A 17476-nucleotide genomic window follows, 5' to 3' on the forward strand; every position below is an offset into this window, starting at 1 on the left:
GAATATATATACTGTATAGAAGTCGCGAGTGGATAGGATTTACTCTACGTTTTTCAAAAGCGTTTGATGAGCAGCTTGGGAACTTCACCGCTGCAGTGCGCTGCCGTAACGCCCTGTATCGTCTTAGTTGTTATTTACGCGTTAGAGCGCAGCTCTGTCGCCCGCTGTCATTCCCCCCCCCCCCCCCCACCTATCATTCACTGCAGCTCAAGGTCGTTCAACGGGAGGGGGAAGGGGTGTTTGAAGAGTTCGACACTTGTCCACTAGGGACCACCACAAGTCGATGCCCTAGAGATGGTGGCGATTGCGGCGGTGAATTAACCAACTACCTCAAACCGTATTCGAAATTTTTACCTGGGCTGGCGACTTCTATACAGTATGTATATTCAAAGGTGAAACGTAATAAGCCTCCTGCTTGATATTAATGCATGAAATTTTGCATCCCGCATGTCAGAGCCCAGGGTTTTCCCTGTGTCTATGCAGGTTTTACCTGGGCTCAACTTATCTAGTTTTAGTCTAGTATAGTCAGTGAGGGGAGTTAGTCATAGCGCCAATCGCTGCCATGGCTGGCCAATCCGCCTCCTAGCACACGATGCATGCACCCTCTCCCGCATGGCTAACCCCTGCATGATTAGAGCGTATAGGCTTCGGCCTGAGACGCACTTAGAGTCTGTCCCTAATCCAGACCCCTCCCAAACACACTTAGTTTTAATTTAGGTTAGGAAAAAAAAAATCGTAGTAACTGGGACATTCCTCCGTGGACGCGGCGTGTGTTGTCGGCCGCGGGGAGAGGTGCCGAGGATTCCCGGAGTGGCCGGCGGCCGGACAATGGGCTAGTGGGGGGCAGGGCCCGGGAGGGGGAGGGACAAAGGTTTGTCTCGCGCGCGATAGCGGGCGGCAGCGGGCGACGAAGTGGTTGATTGCAGGCAGTCAGTGCGAGTCTCCGGGCGCGCCATGTCCTCCTCGCTCACGCTGCTGGCTTGGCTCGCGTGCTGCTGTCTGGCGGCGGCGCTGGCTAACCGACCCGCCGACCACCGGCTCTTCCTGCGCGAGATCTTCAGCAAGTACGGCGCGCACGGCGTCATCACCTTCGAGGTGAGTCGCGACTCTAGCGCCGTCTGTCCGCCGTGCCCGCAACCACCACCCAGACTAGACGGGAGGTTTATAACTACTTGACGACTAATCGCCAGGGACACCTGTATTTCGCGATTTCATTTCATGTCAAGGTATTTCACAAAACACTGTAGCTTTTTTTCTAAGAGTCATGGCTAGAGACCCGTGAATTTCGCGGATTCATTTCGTGTTATGCTAAATTACAAATAACTATACCTTAGTGCTGCTTCTGTCATTGGTTCTCTGTTAATCTGGAGGACTGAGGGCCAATTAGAGACCCTCACTCATACAAGTGTCGAATCACAGACCACCCAGTCGAGACGACTCACAAGTCAACAGCCAATCAACAGTTGGCATTTGCCCGAGTGTGTAGAGGATATTGGAGTCTATCCTGGAGGTCATTGAATCCGCGAAATTCATGGGTCTCTAGTCATGGCAAATTGTGAGGGTGCAGCAGTACGGTGACCACATTCTCATTGGCCCCGTCAAGAGCGGGACGACTCCTCTCACCGACCTCAGCCAATAACCACAGGAGAAAAGCTGCAGTATTTTGTGACATACCTTGACACGAAATGTATTCGCGAAATACAGGTGTCCCTACTAATCGCTAGGGACCGGATAAATTCGCGGGTTCATTGCCCTGCAGGATGAACTCCATAGTTATACGTGCACTCGGTCAAACGTCACCCACTCGTGGGCTGCTGTCTTGTGAGACGTCCCAACGTAGAAGCCCGTGATTCGATAAAGCTTTGGTTTTTGTGTTTCTATGTAATTGGCCCAGAGTAACCCAGGTGAGTTGCGAGCCAATAGCAGAGGCAGCACTGAGGTATAACTATTTGTATTTTAGCGTATCGCGAAATGAATTCGCGAATTTTTCCGGTCTCTAATAATCGCTCAGTAACAGAGATTTCAACTTTGCGATATTTTTTTCCCCCTAACCTGACTTGAAAGCTATGAGTGTGCGGGAGAGGTCTGGATAGGGAAGACTCTTAAGTGCGTCTCAGGCCGAAGCCTATATGCTCTAATCATGCAGGTTGTGAACCATGCATGAGAGGTAGCATGCATCGTGTGCTAGGAGGGGGATTGGCCAGCCATGGCAACGATTTAGCCATGACTAACTCCCCTCACTGACTTTTCTAGACTAAAAACTAGATAAGTTGGGCCCAGGGAAAACCCTGGGAACTGACATGCGGGATGCAAAAATTTCATGCAGTAATTACAAGCAGGTTGGTTACAGGAAACAGAAGGATGGTTCTGGAAGAAGAGTTGAACAAGGAACACTTCATGCTCTTTTATGATAAAAAAAAACATTTTCTATGTGAATTAGTAGGAGATGAACAGTTTCTGGTACACCACACTGAAAAATATGTGGCTACTAAAATTAAATGAATTTTTTTTTTTTTGCTGGTTTATTTTGCCTGAAAATAACTTATGCATAGCTATTTTAGTAATTCATTATGAAAGCTACTATCTAGCGGGTGGGCCCAAAACTACTTCAAAAAACTATGTCTCGGCCTCTGCATTTGGAGTTTCTCCCCCATGCCCGCTGCGGCTTCTAGGCGCGCAGTCATCTCGAGGTGGGGGTCCTTGAATCCTTTCAAGAATCTATACCGTGCATTTCGTGCCTATAAATTATTCTGAAGACAACGCGTTTTTAGCCCATTCCGCTCTTTTTAAAAAAATTGGAGTCGGCAGACAGCTATTTTTTTTTTTTTTCGTGAATTCGATTCATGTTCCAAAGTGGGATGTTGTGCTTTTATGGTTCCTCTGGGTTGCCCACGTCCAATGATTCCTACTTTCGATACGTTATTGTTGTGTTAGACCTGTGTAGACGGCTGCAGCACTCACCACTTTGGGCCACCTGCGCCGATTCCGTTACGATTTTTTTGGGATTCTTTCTTTCTTAATCGATACAACTGACATATCTCTGTATCTGAAGGTCTGGGTCCGGTTATAAATGGGTGTCACTTGTTGCTTCTTTGACTTTTTATTATTATTATTATTCCTTGCTGCTTGCATAAAACATATTGTGCTCGCAATTATGAAGTATATAATTTAAAAAAATCATAGTTTACACTCTAACGTAAAGAGAAAAAAAAAAAGTTTTTTGGGGCAAATCGACCGAGTACTTCCGTTGCTAGCTCGCTTGTGGCTGAATGCTAGCAGAGCCTTCTACGCATCTTAGCGTTCTTTGCCGTCCGGTTACGTCACTGCGGGGGGGTAGCGTTGGCACCAGTGTTTCCTATCACCGTCAGAGCGCGCTCTACGATGGTATAGTTATTACTAGCCTCGAGGGTGTAGTTTAGCCGCAGTGGGCGTTTCAAAGCATCGTATTTTCGTGTCGCCAAGATCCTGTCATGACTTCCCCCGTGCGAAACAATAAGACGTTCACGGAATTCACGTCAAAATACAGTTCAAATAATAAATATAATATTTCAAAGTTAACGAATTATTAATTACACACACACACATATATATATACATATATATACATATATATACATATATATACATATATACATATATATATATATATATATATATATGCTTAGAGATCACACCACGGGAAGAATTTACATAGGCCCCTACATATTAAAATAAATTGGAAGATGATAATGTAACAATATATATATACCTGTACTTGAAACAATTTTTAGTGAATTTAGAACATGAACAAACATGGCTACCAACGCATATAAATACTCGGCTTCTATTGGTCGCACGCGGAGCGACGTAAATGGAAGAGCTCAGCGCCCGACGCTCTCCCGTCAATCAACAACTTAATTCACAACGAAACTCGCTAGGCCGACCCCTGGATTTGAACCCGAGACAGCTGGGTATACACTTGCCAAATCAGTACAGTGTATCCTCGGAAGTTTATTTCAGTTGGCGAAACTGTGAATTAAATGAGTCAATTTCAAAAAAAGTCGCTTAACTATCTGCAAAAAAAAATTGAAAGTCTTTTTTTTTTTTTCGCAGAAGCCCATAAATTAAAAATAACAGCGAAAACGAAAACGCCATGTACGATCACAGTAGGTTTGCTACGGCCCGTACACCCCTCCAGCTGGCGCCGTTGGCAGTTAGACTCGCCCACCTCGTCTGCAGACAAGATGTATGTAGCTACTCGACAAACGCACTCTCTGTTCCTTGTGGTGTACGGTTGTTTTGAAGATAGTGAGACGATGTTTTGAAATTGACTCACAGTTCTCACCCACTGAAAGAAGCTTCCGTAGTTGCACTAAACAGATTTGGCAAGTGTTTGTTTGTGACCAGCTCAACTGAAGAATTGAAACTTTACAAACATATACTGGAAGGTCAGAAGCGCAAGAAACGAAAGAAGAAATTTATAGGTAAGTAAAGGAGTAAGTACCTATAACCTTGTTCGATGTTATAGAATTGAATGTTGAGAACCTTTAGAAGCCCCTATACAGTGATGTAATGTAGTTTTGATGTGTAACATCTTAGCTCTCAGTATTCAGCATTTGGTGGGACTAATTTCGTGAATGCCACTGAAGTACAGTAGAGGAACGGAAATGTGTAACAGGAAGCGCGAGCCATTCAATTTTATTCTGAGAAATAAATGGCAGCATCTTGTTAAACAGATTTATAATGGGGTTTTTAAAAAATAGAAAATTTTTACTGGTTTTTCCTTAAAATTAATACTTAAAAAGCTACAGCCATTTTTAGATTTTAAAATAACTCACTCTCTGCAGTGTACACAAAAGCAAAAAGGGTATTAGTGCATTCAAAAATGTTAACGAATTGATTAATCACTCCAGAAAAATTAATATAAGTACTTATTTTTAACAACCAATAGCGTCATCCTGTTAAGTTAAGTTTCAAGTAAAGAAAACAATTTCTCCATTTTTCCCCAAAACGAATACTTTAGAAGAGAGCGCTTACAGGTTTTGGTGGTGTTTAGGATATGTTAGAGTTATAAGTATATTGATACAGGTACAGTAAAGTGCAATATAAATATTGTTTTTATATAGAACAAATTAAAAAAAAACTAAACACATAAATTACCTTATAGCTTAGTCACAGATACATTGTGACAAATAATTTTGTAGATCTTAATCACTGTGGTATTTCATATACAAATTTTTATCGTTACAAAAAATTTAAAAAAAAATTAGAATATGATTTTATTAGCTTATGAAGAAAAAAAAGTAGGGGAAGCATACCAGTACGAGATACAAGTTATGTAAGAACCCCTCCCCACTCATCTTTAACACACCACCCCACATTTTGTTCCACATCAAAAGGAGCCAACCTGTCTAAGACCCCTCCAAACTCCACCACCCCTCCCCTACCACTTATGCCTCAGGACGATTACCCCTCCCCCTCTCCAACCTTGGGTTACGGGATATATCAACACCTACAAAGAATGGATGCTAAATGTTTCGCCATATTGGTTGGAAACCCAAAACATTGGCTGAAGTGTAGTGTTTGCATTGTGGAAACCGACTTAAATGACTATTGTCATGAAAGTTACTGTTTTAAACGACAGAAACCTAGGTACCATATCAGACATGGCCAAGCGCCATTTACACAATGATCTGGTTGGTGAAGTTAAAAAGTAACTTCAACTACGTCACACTATGCCATCTCCTGACAATTTCTAACTTCATGACAATAAATACCCTTTCCTCATCCCAGTGTCGTCTTCACTTGTCGGCCATTTTGAATAAGTGACACATGTTGTATGCCATTACAGTAGGTTCTGTAGTTCGCTGGTAGGTAGCATCATTGTTGCAGCATATTATTTTCACTACCTTTATAAAATCCGCATGCTGTGACTCGGGGTCTTTAATTGACCACAGTCAGTGATATTAAGGTCATACGATTACATCAGCATGTAAAATACTGTAGACATTAATATCACCTCAAAGGCCCCACATTGTTACTTATATCTCACACCATGTGCTCCCTTTACTGGAACAGCTTCTAAAATATTTCAGATAAGTCACCAGGTATTAAGTGTATCAAATGAATATGTTTTATTTCTAAGTGCAAGGTTCAAACCATAAACTTTCTGAAATGTAAAAGGGGTTTTATAGTGTTAACTGTATCGTATTCTGTAAAGGATTTCCTTCCAGAGGGCCATGTGATTCTTACATAACTAATTAAACAAAAAATTAACTTGAGATTGTACATATCATCTCTCATTTAATGTGTGGTCATGTAATGTTCAAGGTGTTTACGAAATAATTTACCAGTTGTTTCGTTATCTCAGATTGTGTTTGAATTGGTCACTTGAGTTTCGTAATGCAGTCCACAGGCAAGTGCATGTTATTCTATATCAATGAACCATCTTCTAAAACATCTCTGACAAGAGGGTGGGTAGTATATCCAGGGTTTTATTTCATCATCATTTCGGAAGTGGTCCAACTATTTTTGTAATTTCAGGTGGTTACTGCAATGTTGCTTATTATGGTGTGCTACATGATTGTCCTCATACCTACAGTTAAATATGAAACTCAGAAGTAAAATTGTTTTTGAAGTATTTGAAGATTATTATCAACAAGGATTGGATTATCTCACTTAGGATGTTAGGCTGTCGAATAGACAATAAAGATTTGTTTGTATTGAGTAATGAGGGTTGAAGTCAGACTTAAGGTTTTAAATTGTATTAAGGTCTTTAACTATTACAAAAGAAGAATAAGGAAATATGAAATTACTATTCCAATTTCAAGAGAGAAAAAATATTATAAGAAGAAAATTTCACGAAGTATACAAAGCTAGCTCTGCTTGGTAACCATCTTTAACAAATCAAAGCTGTGATAATTTATGAGAGGGTGCTTTGGCATAGTCCAAAATAAATGCTGTGTGGATCTTCTCTGGTACGTATTCGTCTTGACATTGACGCCGCCGTCGGTGCTCCCTCTGAGAGCACAGGCCGTTATGTGTCCTCAACACCTGAGCCAGTACCAGTGCCAGTGCTACGATCATGCCTGCGCGTGTGTCATAGTGCAGCCCCTCGAACGGCGTGACGTCAGTCACGGCCAGCTAAATTCTCAAAGCACCCGGCCGGGTGTGGCAATGCGCATCAGGTACCCAGTGCACATGTAAATCAATTATCAAACAGAAACTAAAACTTTTAATAAGTATAATAATTGTTTTAATTAATTAATGACTTTATAAATTATTTCCGTTCACAAAAGTGGCCGGCATCGCCTTCCCGCGCTCCGTCTTTTTACCCGCGGGTTTTCCTCCCCTCCCTGGCCAGGCGGCCAGGGAGAGGAGTCAGTAGCCATCCAGCACTCGCCAGGGCCGGAAGCCCTACGCACGGGGAGCATACAACTTTCGCGCCACTTTCCACGGGTAATTTCAATAGGTAATTATTTCTGAATCATTTTCTCCAGCTCCCCGGTCGGCCCTCACCGGCCGTACGAAATATCGTGCGGTCCTTAGTTAAAGTGTGCGACCCGACTACGGGTCTTTTAAACGTACTACGTAATTGTTGTGTTTCAAGGCAGCCCGCCGCGGTGCCTGCACTTCACGCCATAAGATCTCCCCATGGAAAGTTAGTACTTTGCCCACGCAGGGCGGCATTGCGCCAAACGTGTAACTCAATTTACGAACGCATCAATCCCTGGGACGTGTAACGGACACGGACGAGAGACCACGCTGGGTCCCGTCGCGCCCGTTCCCAGCTTAAACGTGGCACACGCCACTGCGAGAACCAGTCTCACATCACGTAACCAACAGGAGTAAAGGAGCCGAATCCATTCCGAGCCCGGGATGCGCTCATAATGACTTTAGTGTTAATTGCCGTGTTAATATTAGTGTGTGCCGTCATCATTACGCCTATGTGTAATCAAGTGTTATTTGTATACTTGCGCAGTCATTAGCATATTCACGTATTAAGTGTTTTACGGACTATCACATGCCAGGCACCAGTCTTGCCGCTTCACGACCCGCCGTCACCATAACTCAGGTTAGCCTGCACCCCTCGCTGGAGTAGTCTTCGGAGTACCGTGAGACGTTAATCAGTGCCGCCATTCGAGGGCCGTGTGGGCGGAGTGAAGGTTGACGATACGGCCAGTCGCGTGAAAGTGCCCTGTGCGACTAGAAGTTCTGTAACGTGTGTTGCCGTAATAAAATAATCAAAGTCACGTGTGTATTTTACTAATACGGCGTCCTGGGAGGCCATAACAGCCCGGGGGGCCCTTTGTCTATGCGTCCCTGCCTGCAGCCACGAGGCAAAGAACCCCGCCCTTGAGACTAAAATTCCTTTCTAACATTCTTCTAATTAGCTTAATTTCAGGACAGGCAGCGGGACGGCGTTAACATTATAAATTACTATTTATGCATGACTAACGAAGGCGGTACTTGTTACACATGGTTTGACAGAACATCACACTACAAGTACATGTCATGTGGCAACATACCATGAGAAACAAGAAAAGCATAAATGACACGAAACTGGAATGCCAATATTTAAAAAAAATACTCTAGCTGTATAGTGCCTATGCAATATTCATAGTTGCTTAAGTGGGACTGGGCCCTCAGTTAAACTATCACCATGTGGGCTGCAAAAGCGGTAGGGGGCTGAAGTTCTCGGACCGCCTTAAATAAACTAAAACTCTTTGCACTGACGTTGTACCTCCGTGCCTCTGGGTTAAAGCCCGGATCACAGCCCTGTCCGCAGCGCGCCGCGGCTTTGGGAATGACGTCACTTCCGCTCCGTGCGCGCGAGAGCAGTGCGCCGGCGTCCTGGTCTCCAGTCCCGTGCGAGCCACCTTCGAGGCTAGACGCGGCCGCGAGACGCTCCATAAACTCGCCGCTATTATCGCTTTTGGATTTTGTTCTATAGTGTGTATAATCTCTTTTTTATCGTTTTCTTTACCGTGTGCGTGAGTGTTGTTTTGTATCTGGCGTGTCCGCGGGCCAAAACACGTGGACTAACACAACTAGCCTGCACCGCACATTTCTCCAGCGCGCGACGTCCCTCGGCAGCTACACGGGCCGGACGGTCCACCCCTGCCTCCCCGCAGGAGGCTGCTCTACGCGAGAGAGCTGGCGCCGGGCAACACTAGAAAACGGCCGAGCGACGTCCGCCACGTCTCCACGCATTCTACGGAGGCGGGTACGCAACATTTGGCGCCCGTATGTGTGGCGAACTGCAAGTCCACAGGAGAGCGCGTGCAGTGCGGGAAAAGAGTGTACAGTGAGTGATCAGACAGCGTGAAAATCCACCTGGGACAATGGATGGATTCACTTATTCACCTAGACAGTACTTCTGATCTCATCAACGCGAGGACGCAACCATTCCTTTCCCACGTTTTCAACACCTATCAGTTTCACGGTTCAGCTGATAACGCATCGCCGTCTCCCGTCCCGCAACCGGATTATATTTCCCGTCGATTCACCACCACCCCCCTCCAACGGGATAACGCACCGTGGTACCCCCTCCTTTTTCACCCTTTCGCCGTTCTGCCATCGGTGATCTTCGGGGTGCGCCGGCGGTGTTCGGGCGGGCGCGGTGATAGCCTGCGCGGGCAGGCTGCGCAGACGGAGCGGCCACGTGGGCCCCGTGTTTGTAAACAATGCTGCCGCGCGGGTTGACAGTTACGTGCGCGACGTGTCAGCTACCGAAAGGAATGGACCTTGTGACAGGAGAGTGGCAGTGTCGGAACACGTGTACGTGCGCGCCACTGAGGCGCAGTGAGGTGAAGACAGAAACTGCTGAGGGTGTGTTGTTATGGGACAGGGATACATTATCAGAGCAGATGCATAGGGTAGCCCCAAACACAGCGAGTGCCGTGTACCGGGAAAAAGGGGGATGTGACGAGTGTAGAGGCTGCTCGGGCAACCGCGTCGGGTCGATGTTACCGAACCAGAATCCACCGTCGCCGAACCTAATTGACTGGGACACACCTACGAACTCGGCAGCGCCGCCAGTCGCGTACGCTGTGCGGGTTGCCACAGGGGCTGGGCGCATAGTGCTGCCAGAGTTTAGCGGGCTCGTGCACGAAGACCCACGGGAGTTTGTGCGGTGGTGTGAGAGGCGCATGTTACAGTGCAGTGTGCCGGTAGAGGAGTGGACCCAGCGCACAAGCGAACAGTTGCGTGGTCGAGCTCGTGAGTGGTGGACTCTGTGGGGGCGATACGATATGCAGTGGCGGGAGTTCTCCACGCGTCTCATGCAGCGATTTGATGACCGCCAGGCAGTCTTGAGCTGCAAGGCCCGTTTCTACGGCGAGGCGCAGAGGGACACGGAATCGGTGGAGAGATTCCTGGCGGGCAAGTTGCAGCTATATCGTCGCATAGCCCCAGGGGAAGCGCCGGAGCAAGCGTTGCCGGACGTGACCGCGTTAGTGCGGGAAGAATTACAACCCTTCCTCAGGCCGTATTGCAACGGGTCTGTTGAAGAATATGTGCGACAGGCCGTAGCCACGGAGGGCAACCTGCAGCGCCTTCTGGGGCGACGGATAACTATGACCACTCCCGGACGAGAGCCCAGACACGAGTACAGAGCGCCCGCTCTCCCAGAGGGAGACATGCAGCTCGAACGTCCACGGCAGATGGTAGCACGGGCAATCGAAGGCCCACCGAGTGGCAGACGACAGACCACCGCACCAGAGTGGCGGAACGCGGGGAATCGGCGGGACGGAGGCCGACCACCCCAGTGTCGCCTTGGATGCCCGCAGGACACGTTCCATTGGCACCAGGACTGCCCAAGACAACAACAAAAACAACAACAACAACTGGCGGGAAACGGGCAGCAGGGGGTGTAGGACCAACAGTTCTGCCCCCCACACCACCTAACCTCCTTCCCGAAGCCACGGCCGAGACACGCATAACACTGGGACAGCTCACTACCCCAGACGACCGGCTGATGCGGGTACCCGTAACTCTGAACGGGAGACCAATGGCTGCTCTCGTAGATACAGGTGCGAGCCACGTGTTCGTGGCCCAACACTTGGTGCCGCCAGCGGACGTCACACCGAGACGCTGTGCACTGCGTCTGGCCACGAGCACCGGAGTCGGGACAGCCATCGGGGACGCCATCATAACGGTGAGTGTGAGGGAGCTGGTTACCCAGACGGCAGCAGTTGTAGTAGAGGGACTAAGGGAGGACCTAGTGCTGGGACAGCCTTGGTTGGTAGAGCATGACACAGTGATAGCGCCGGCCTCTGGGCTAGTGAATGTTGGCAAACATGAGCGCCTGGCAGTGTATGCACTAGGTAGAGCACCACCTCCCCCGAGAGAGCCCACGAAGTTAGAAGATGTGGACAATGATGTACCCCCAGAGTATCAGGATGCATTCAGGCGGCTCATAAGGGAAAGGCAGAGCATCTTCGCCACTGCCAACCCACTCAGGCGCACAACGGTGACAGAACACCGAATCCCCACTATGCACGACCAACCAGTGTATGAGGCCCCCAGGGGATATGGTTTCCGCGAGCAACGGGTGATACGTGAGCAAGTGCACGAAATGTTGCGAGATGGTGTCATTGAACCCTCCAACAGCGCATACAACTCACGCATCGTCCTTGCTGCCAAGAAGGATGGGACCATGCGCTTCTGTGTGGACTTCCGTCCCCTGAATAGTGTCACCATTAGTTCTCCACCACCGCAGATCAGTGTGGACGAGGCCTTGGCAGGCCTGGGCAATGCACGAGTGTTCACGACCCTTGACTTACGTTCGGGGTATTGGCAGGTGCCAATACACCCAGGTGACAGAGAAAAGACTGCGTTCACGGTGCCCGATGGTAGACGATTTCAGTTCTGTGCCATGCCCTTCGGGCTCAAGTGCGCGCCGGCCACATTTCAAGCTATGATGGCCCGCGTACTGGAAGGGTACATTGGCCAGTTCGTGACAGCCTACCTCGACGACGTGATTGTGTACTCCAAGACCTGGGAGGACCATGTGCAGCAGCTGTCCCTGGTCCTGGAGCGGCTCCAGATGCACCACTTGACCTGTGCCACACAGAAGTGTCACATTGGACGGAGAGAGGTGGAGTTTTTGGGGCATGTGGTGGATGCTGAGGGAAATCGTCCGCACCCGATGCACCTGGCGAAAATTGCAGAAGCTGAACCCCCTAGAACCCGCAAGCAGTTGCAGAAGCTCTTGGGCCTCGCCAACTGGCTGCGGAACTATATCCCGCAGTTCTCCACGCTCACTGCCCCTCTGACAGATCTTTTGTCACCACGACAGCGCTACCACTGGACACCGGCTGCACAGCAGGCGCTGGACAGCTTGAAGGCGGCTTTTCTCCGATGCCACACTCTGTCACGGATAAACCCCGAGAGGACGCTGTACGTGCAGACGGATGCGAGCGCCGAGGGGGTGGGCGCGGTGCTATATCAACGAGACGAAAATGGGGACAGGTGCATAATCGACTACGCCAGTGCCAAGTTCGGCCGCGCGGAACGGAATTACCACAGCAATGAACAGGAGTGCCTGGCTGTGGTATGGGCACTGAAGAAATACCGTCCCCACCTCGAGGGTAGGCAATTTGTATTGCGCACGGACAACCAATGCCTCACATGGTTGCGGACCCTCCAGGGGCGGAAAAGCAAACTCGTGAGGTGGGCGCTGTTTCTACAGTCGTTCGACTTCGTTATGGAGCATGTTCCAGGAGTAGAAAACGAGCTGCCGGATGCCCTGTCACGGGACCCTGAGGAGGGATCGTGCCTGAAGGACGAGGTATCTTGGGACGAGATACTGCCACCTGGCCGTGAGACGGATCACCACCACCCAAGGGACCCAACCTGCCGCCTGCTTGCTCTAGGTGTAGACGACGACCCGCCTCCTGCGGACATGGTCGAACTGAAACGTCGGGTGCACGATGCCCAAAGCACCTCTCAGGATGCTGAGCGCAGACGCGCGAAGCAAATAGCGGAACCATGTGAGACCTGGACTACGAGGGACGGTGTGCTCTACATACGAGGACTGGGACCCGATCAGGAGTGGCGCACCTATGTCCCACTGGAGGCACGTGAAGCGGTGTTGCGCTTTATGCATGATCACGACCTGGCCGGACACCCTGGGGCAGACCAAACACGGCGGGCGGTCGGTCAGCACTACCACTGGCCCGGCATGGTCCGGGACGTGCGGGAGTACGTGAGGACTTGTGAGATGTGTCAAGAGCGGAAAGCGCGGCGGAGCGACGGAATGGAGCAACAACAGCCTCGCATTCCCACTACCCCTTTCCAGTCCGTCGCGCTGGATGTCATGGGGCCATATCCCCGCACAGCCCGGGGCAAGAGATTCCTGGTGGTAGTGACCGATCTCTTTACCCGTTGGGTAGAAGCTTACCCCACCAGCAATGTACGGGCCAACACCATTGGGACAATATTGCAAACGGAATTCTTCCCACGTTGGGGCTACCCGAGAGATCTGCTGACAGACAATGCCAGCCAATTCGTCGGGAGGCAGTGGCGGGAGATGTGCAACTCGTGGCACGTCGAACACCGGACCACACCTGCCTACCACCCCCGAGCCAACCCGACGGAAAGGCGAAACCAAGAGTTGAAAGTCCAGATGCGCATAAGGCTGGGTAGCGACCATACTAAGTGGGACAACCATCTTGCAGAGGCTCTGTTTTGTATCCGTCGCAGAACCAATGCAGCCACAGGAATGACCCCGGCGGAAATGGTCCAAGGCCACAATTTGCCCTTGCCAGGAGAATGGACAGCCCACGGGGTAGCCGATGAAGAAGAAGATCCAGAGGAGCGCCGTCAACGGCGAGAGGCAGAAATGACAACAGCGCTCGAACACCAGAGGGCCTATACTCGCCAGATAACACCGCAGACGACCCGAATGCCACCGGAACTCCAACCTGGAGAACTGGTATACGTGCGCACGCAGCCTCTGTCCAGCGCGCCGAAGAACTACAGTGCCGGGTTGAGCCCCAGATGGTCGGGACCACACCCGATCCTTAAACGGCTAAGTAGGAGCACCTACCTAGTCCGCCTTGATGGACGGCGGGCGCGAAAAGTGCACCGAGACACCATACGGAGAACATCAGTCCCAGGAGAAAATTTGGTCTCTGAAGATGTCACCCTGGTAGAAGTGGACGAAACGCCTACTTCCGACGACTCGATCACACCCCGAGGCATGCGGGGCCTGTTCCATGCCACCCCCAGCCCCGAAACAGCGACCCTGGAAACAGCAGGAAGCTCGGCCACAAGTCCGAGGCGACGCCGTCGGAGACGCACGACGCGGACACAGATCGATGACGTCACCGGGATGCCCGAGGCGGGCGCCGATGCGGCGGGCGAACAACCTCTGGTGACCGAGCCGGACGAGGAGGAGGCAGATGAGCCACTCTCCCCCACCCGAGGTGGATGGGGACATGGTGCCTCCCTCGCCGATGCAGAGTTCAGAGTCACAGTCGAGGAGCCGGCTGAGACGACCCCCAACGCAACCGGCGACGTCGGCGAGCCCCACGTTACTTGGCAGACTATGTCACAGGCTCGGAGCTGGACGCGTTTGTGTACGACAACCCGGCGAGTACGGGGCGAGAAAGGCGGCCCTAACTCCAACGACCGCCGTGGGAGAGGGCGTCCCGATCCTGCTGCCTCGGGTGGAAGCACGGACGGCATTGACCCGGGCTTATCCAGGGGGGGGCATCTGACGTCGTACCTCCGTGCCTCTGGGTTAAAGCCCGGATCACAGCCCTGTCCGCAGCGCGCCGCGGCTTTGGGAATGACGTCACTTCCGCTCCGTGCGCGCGAGAGCAGTGCGCCGGCGTCCTGGTCTCCAGTCCCGTGCGAGCCACCTTCGAGGCTAGACGCGGCCGCGAGACGCTCCATAAACTCGCCGCTATTATCGCTTTTGGATTTTGTTCTATAGTGTGTATAATCTCTTTTTTATCGTTTTCTTTACCGTGTGCGTGAGTGTTGTTTTGTATCTGGCGTGTCCGCGGGCCAAAACACGTGGACTAACACAACTAGCCTGCACCGCACATTTCTCCAGCGCGCGACGTCCCTCGGCAGCTACACGGGCCGGACGGTCCACCCCTGCCTCCCCGCAGGAGGCTGCTCTACGCGAGAGAGCTGGCGCCGGGCAACACTAGAAAACGGCCGAGCGACGTCCGCCACGTCTCCACGCATTCTACGGAGGCGGGTACGCGACAGCACTTATCACCCACATGGGCTCCCCGTACGACCGAAGCTGGAAAACGTCTTGATGACTACGAACATTACTTGAGGCCGGGACGCGGCTAACCGGTAGAGCTTCTGAGAAAAGTTTTGAAAATACACTATTCTAGTTAAATATTCAATGATGCACAAAACGTAAGTGTACCTTATTGGAGCGATGCACAGCTAGCCTAATGAAAGCAGATGTTGAACTGAGCAGTTATGGTTATGGATTTTTGCAGGACCACTGCCTGTTGAAGACTAAAGACTGCCACGAGGTGGTGTTGGCTGGTGGAAAAAAAAAAGGCGGGGGAGAGAGTGAGACAAAGCCGCTTCCCACTGTAAATATATTTAAGATGGTGTGAACAATGTAACTACGAATTAAGATAAGCCCTAGGCCATAAGGGGAAACACTGGCATTCACAGATAGGGTGCACTTAAGGGGCTAGCATACATGCATGATGCACTATCCCTTGCATGCACTAAAGGGGTTGATACACATTGAACAGGCACACATATACATTAAAGAATAATTACAATGGCTGGCCACTTACCACAACACTGGTTACTTCCCTTCCATGTCGGCATAGTTGTGTCTTTGACTCGGGATGATGACTAGGGGGGGGGGGGGGGAGGTTCTGCCAGCGGAGTCTGGTATTGGTGGTTTGGGGATTGGGAGGTGCTATGTCAGTATGTACGATACTTAAAAATATGTATATGTGATTAATTATTAGTGTCATTTAGTACATTTAATATACCTCTGCTACTGCTTGGAATGTTCTAGTAACATGCTACCTGTAATGTGCACCTGGACAGTCACTGTCCTAAGACATTAAGCTAGTCCAGCAACAATAAGTGCACATTGCTTGAACCTTGCAGCATGTTGTAGCAATATTATACAGTTACAGTGAAAGGTTAGGCAATGTTAATACAACATTTGTGTGCTATATGGTTAGCTCTGATGATCATATTTAAAAAAATGGATTTCTGGGATGTTTTTTGTAGTTATCTTATTAAGCAGCTACCAAGTTTTTTTTTTTTAATTATAGTGGTTTTATTTAGACAATAATTAAAATTTATTCATCGCTGGAACGCCTTTGTTGCCTTTGTGTGCAAGGCAAATCTTACTCTTTTTTTTATTATTTTAATTGCCAGCATAACATTAATAAAATTAAATTTTTATTTTTTTCATATAATGAAACTGTGTTATACCAGAAAAGTTGTATTAAATTAATAGCATAAGAAAACAATATTAATAGCATAAAGTAGGTACATGGAATGGCATAGCAGATGCAAATGGATGCAGGCCAGCACTTAATGAAAACCACACAGTATGGGTGGGGATAAATTATATTAAAACGACTACAAGTGAAGTGTAGGTTGGGGATATGGAAGTTTGCAGGAATGCAAAAAGTTTTTTTTATTAATAAATAAAAGACTATAACGTCGTACCGACCGAAGGCCACTAGCCCGGCCCCAGCCCGCAGTACTGGCTCCTGCTGGCGGAACGCACCCCTCGCCAAGTCTCCACCCAAATAAGACGAGCAGCGTAACCTTGGTGCATGGAGGGAGTGTCCACCCCCCCCCCCCTCCGCAAGCGAACCCCTGAGGCAGTTCCGATCAGCTCGCGGCCCGGAGCGGACGTGCGTGAACCGTGGGGAGCCTTCAAGTTTTGTCTTTGATTCCTCACGACTGGTAACTATAGTCATCACCAAATACCTTTTTCAACGCAACTCCCCACGCGACTCCGGGTCGGTTTTTTTTCTACGGTGCAGGGATTAACCCGGCTGTCGCTACTTTCCAAGTCAAGCCACCGAGTCTAGGGGACACGCTGGGGCCGATTGACCCACTCACGGTTAGACGACAGAGCTAGCCTGGCGCCCTCCCGGAAAACACCACAATTTTCACGTACAGCTCCTTAGACTCGCCGCGGGAATCGCACCCGAAACCCGGGCTGATGGCAACTATGACAAGCTAACTGGGTCGATGATGGTATATTAATGAAGTTCCGACGATTATATAAAAGGCACCCTGCTTCGGCAGCTGGAGATAACCAACTGATTTACACTTCAGCAGTAGAGAAGTAAAAAAAAAAAAAAAAAATCACACTCCTTTTCTCATTATTTCACTCTTGCTGAGTTCGTGACTCTCGCAATAAAGACACATTTGAAGCATTGCAAAACCGGCCAGTGAGTTCGAAAGGCCAAACACAGGCTTAGGGTTTAGCTGCGGTACGAAGATTGGTATCAAGTGTTATAAATGTGAC

The 17476-nt window shown here is 49.4% G+C and overlaps 1 protein-coding gene across 1 annotated transcript in view; it reads left to right on the forward strand.

Annotated features, from left to right (window-relative positions):
• The first annotated feature begins 947 nt into the window (after positions 1-947).
• The window catches only part of LOC134539061 (zinc transporter ZIP10), a 53263-nt gene continuing 36734 nt past the window's right edge, over positions 948-17476 (forward strand). The window contains exon 1 of the mRNA XM_063380772.1: positions 948-1095. Coding sequence (XP_063236842.1) covers positions 955-1095 — 141 coding nt within the window. The 5' untranslated portion in view covers positions 948-954. The remainder of the gene's footprint in view (positions 1096-17476) is intronic.

This window comes from Bacillus rossius, chromosome 14, assembly GCF_032445375.1.
Source record: "Bacillus rossius redtenbacheri isolate Brsri chromosome 14, Brsri_v3, whole genome shotgun sequence".
Classification (NCBI taxonomy): domain Eukaryota; kingdom Metazoa; phylum Arthropoda; class Insecta; order Phasmatodea; family Bacillidae; genus Bacillus; species Bacillus rossius.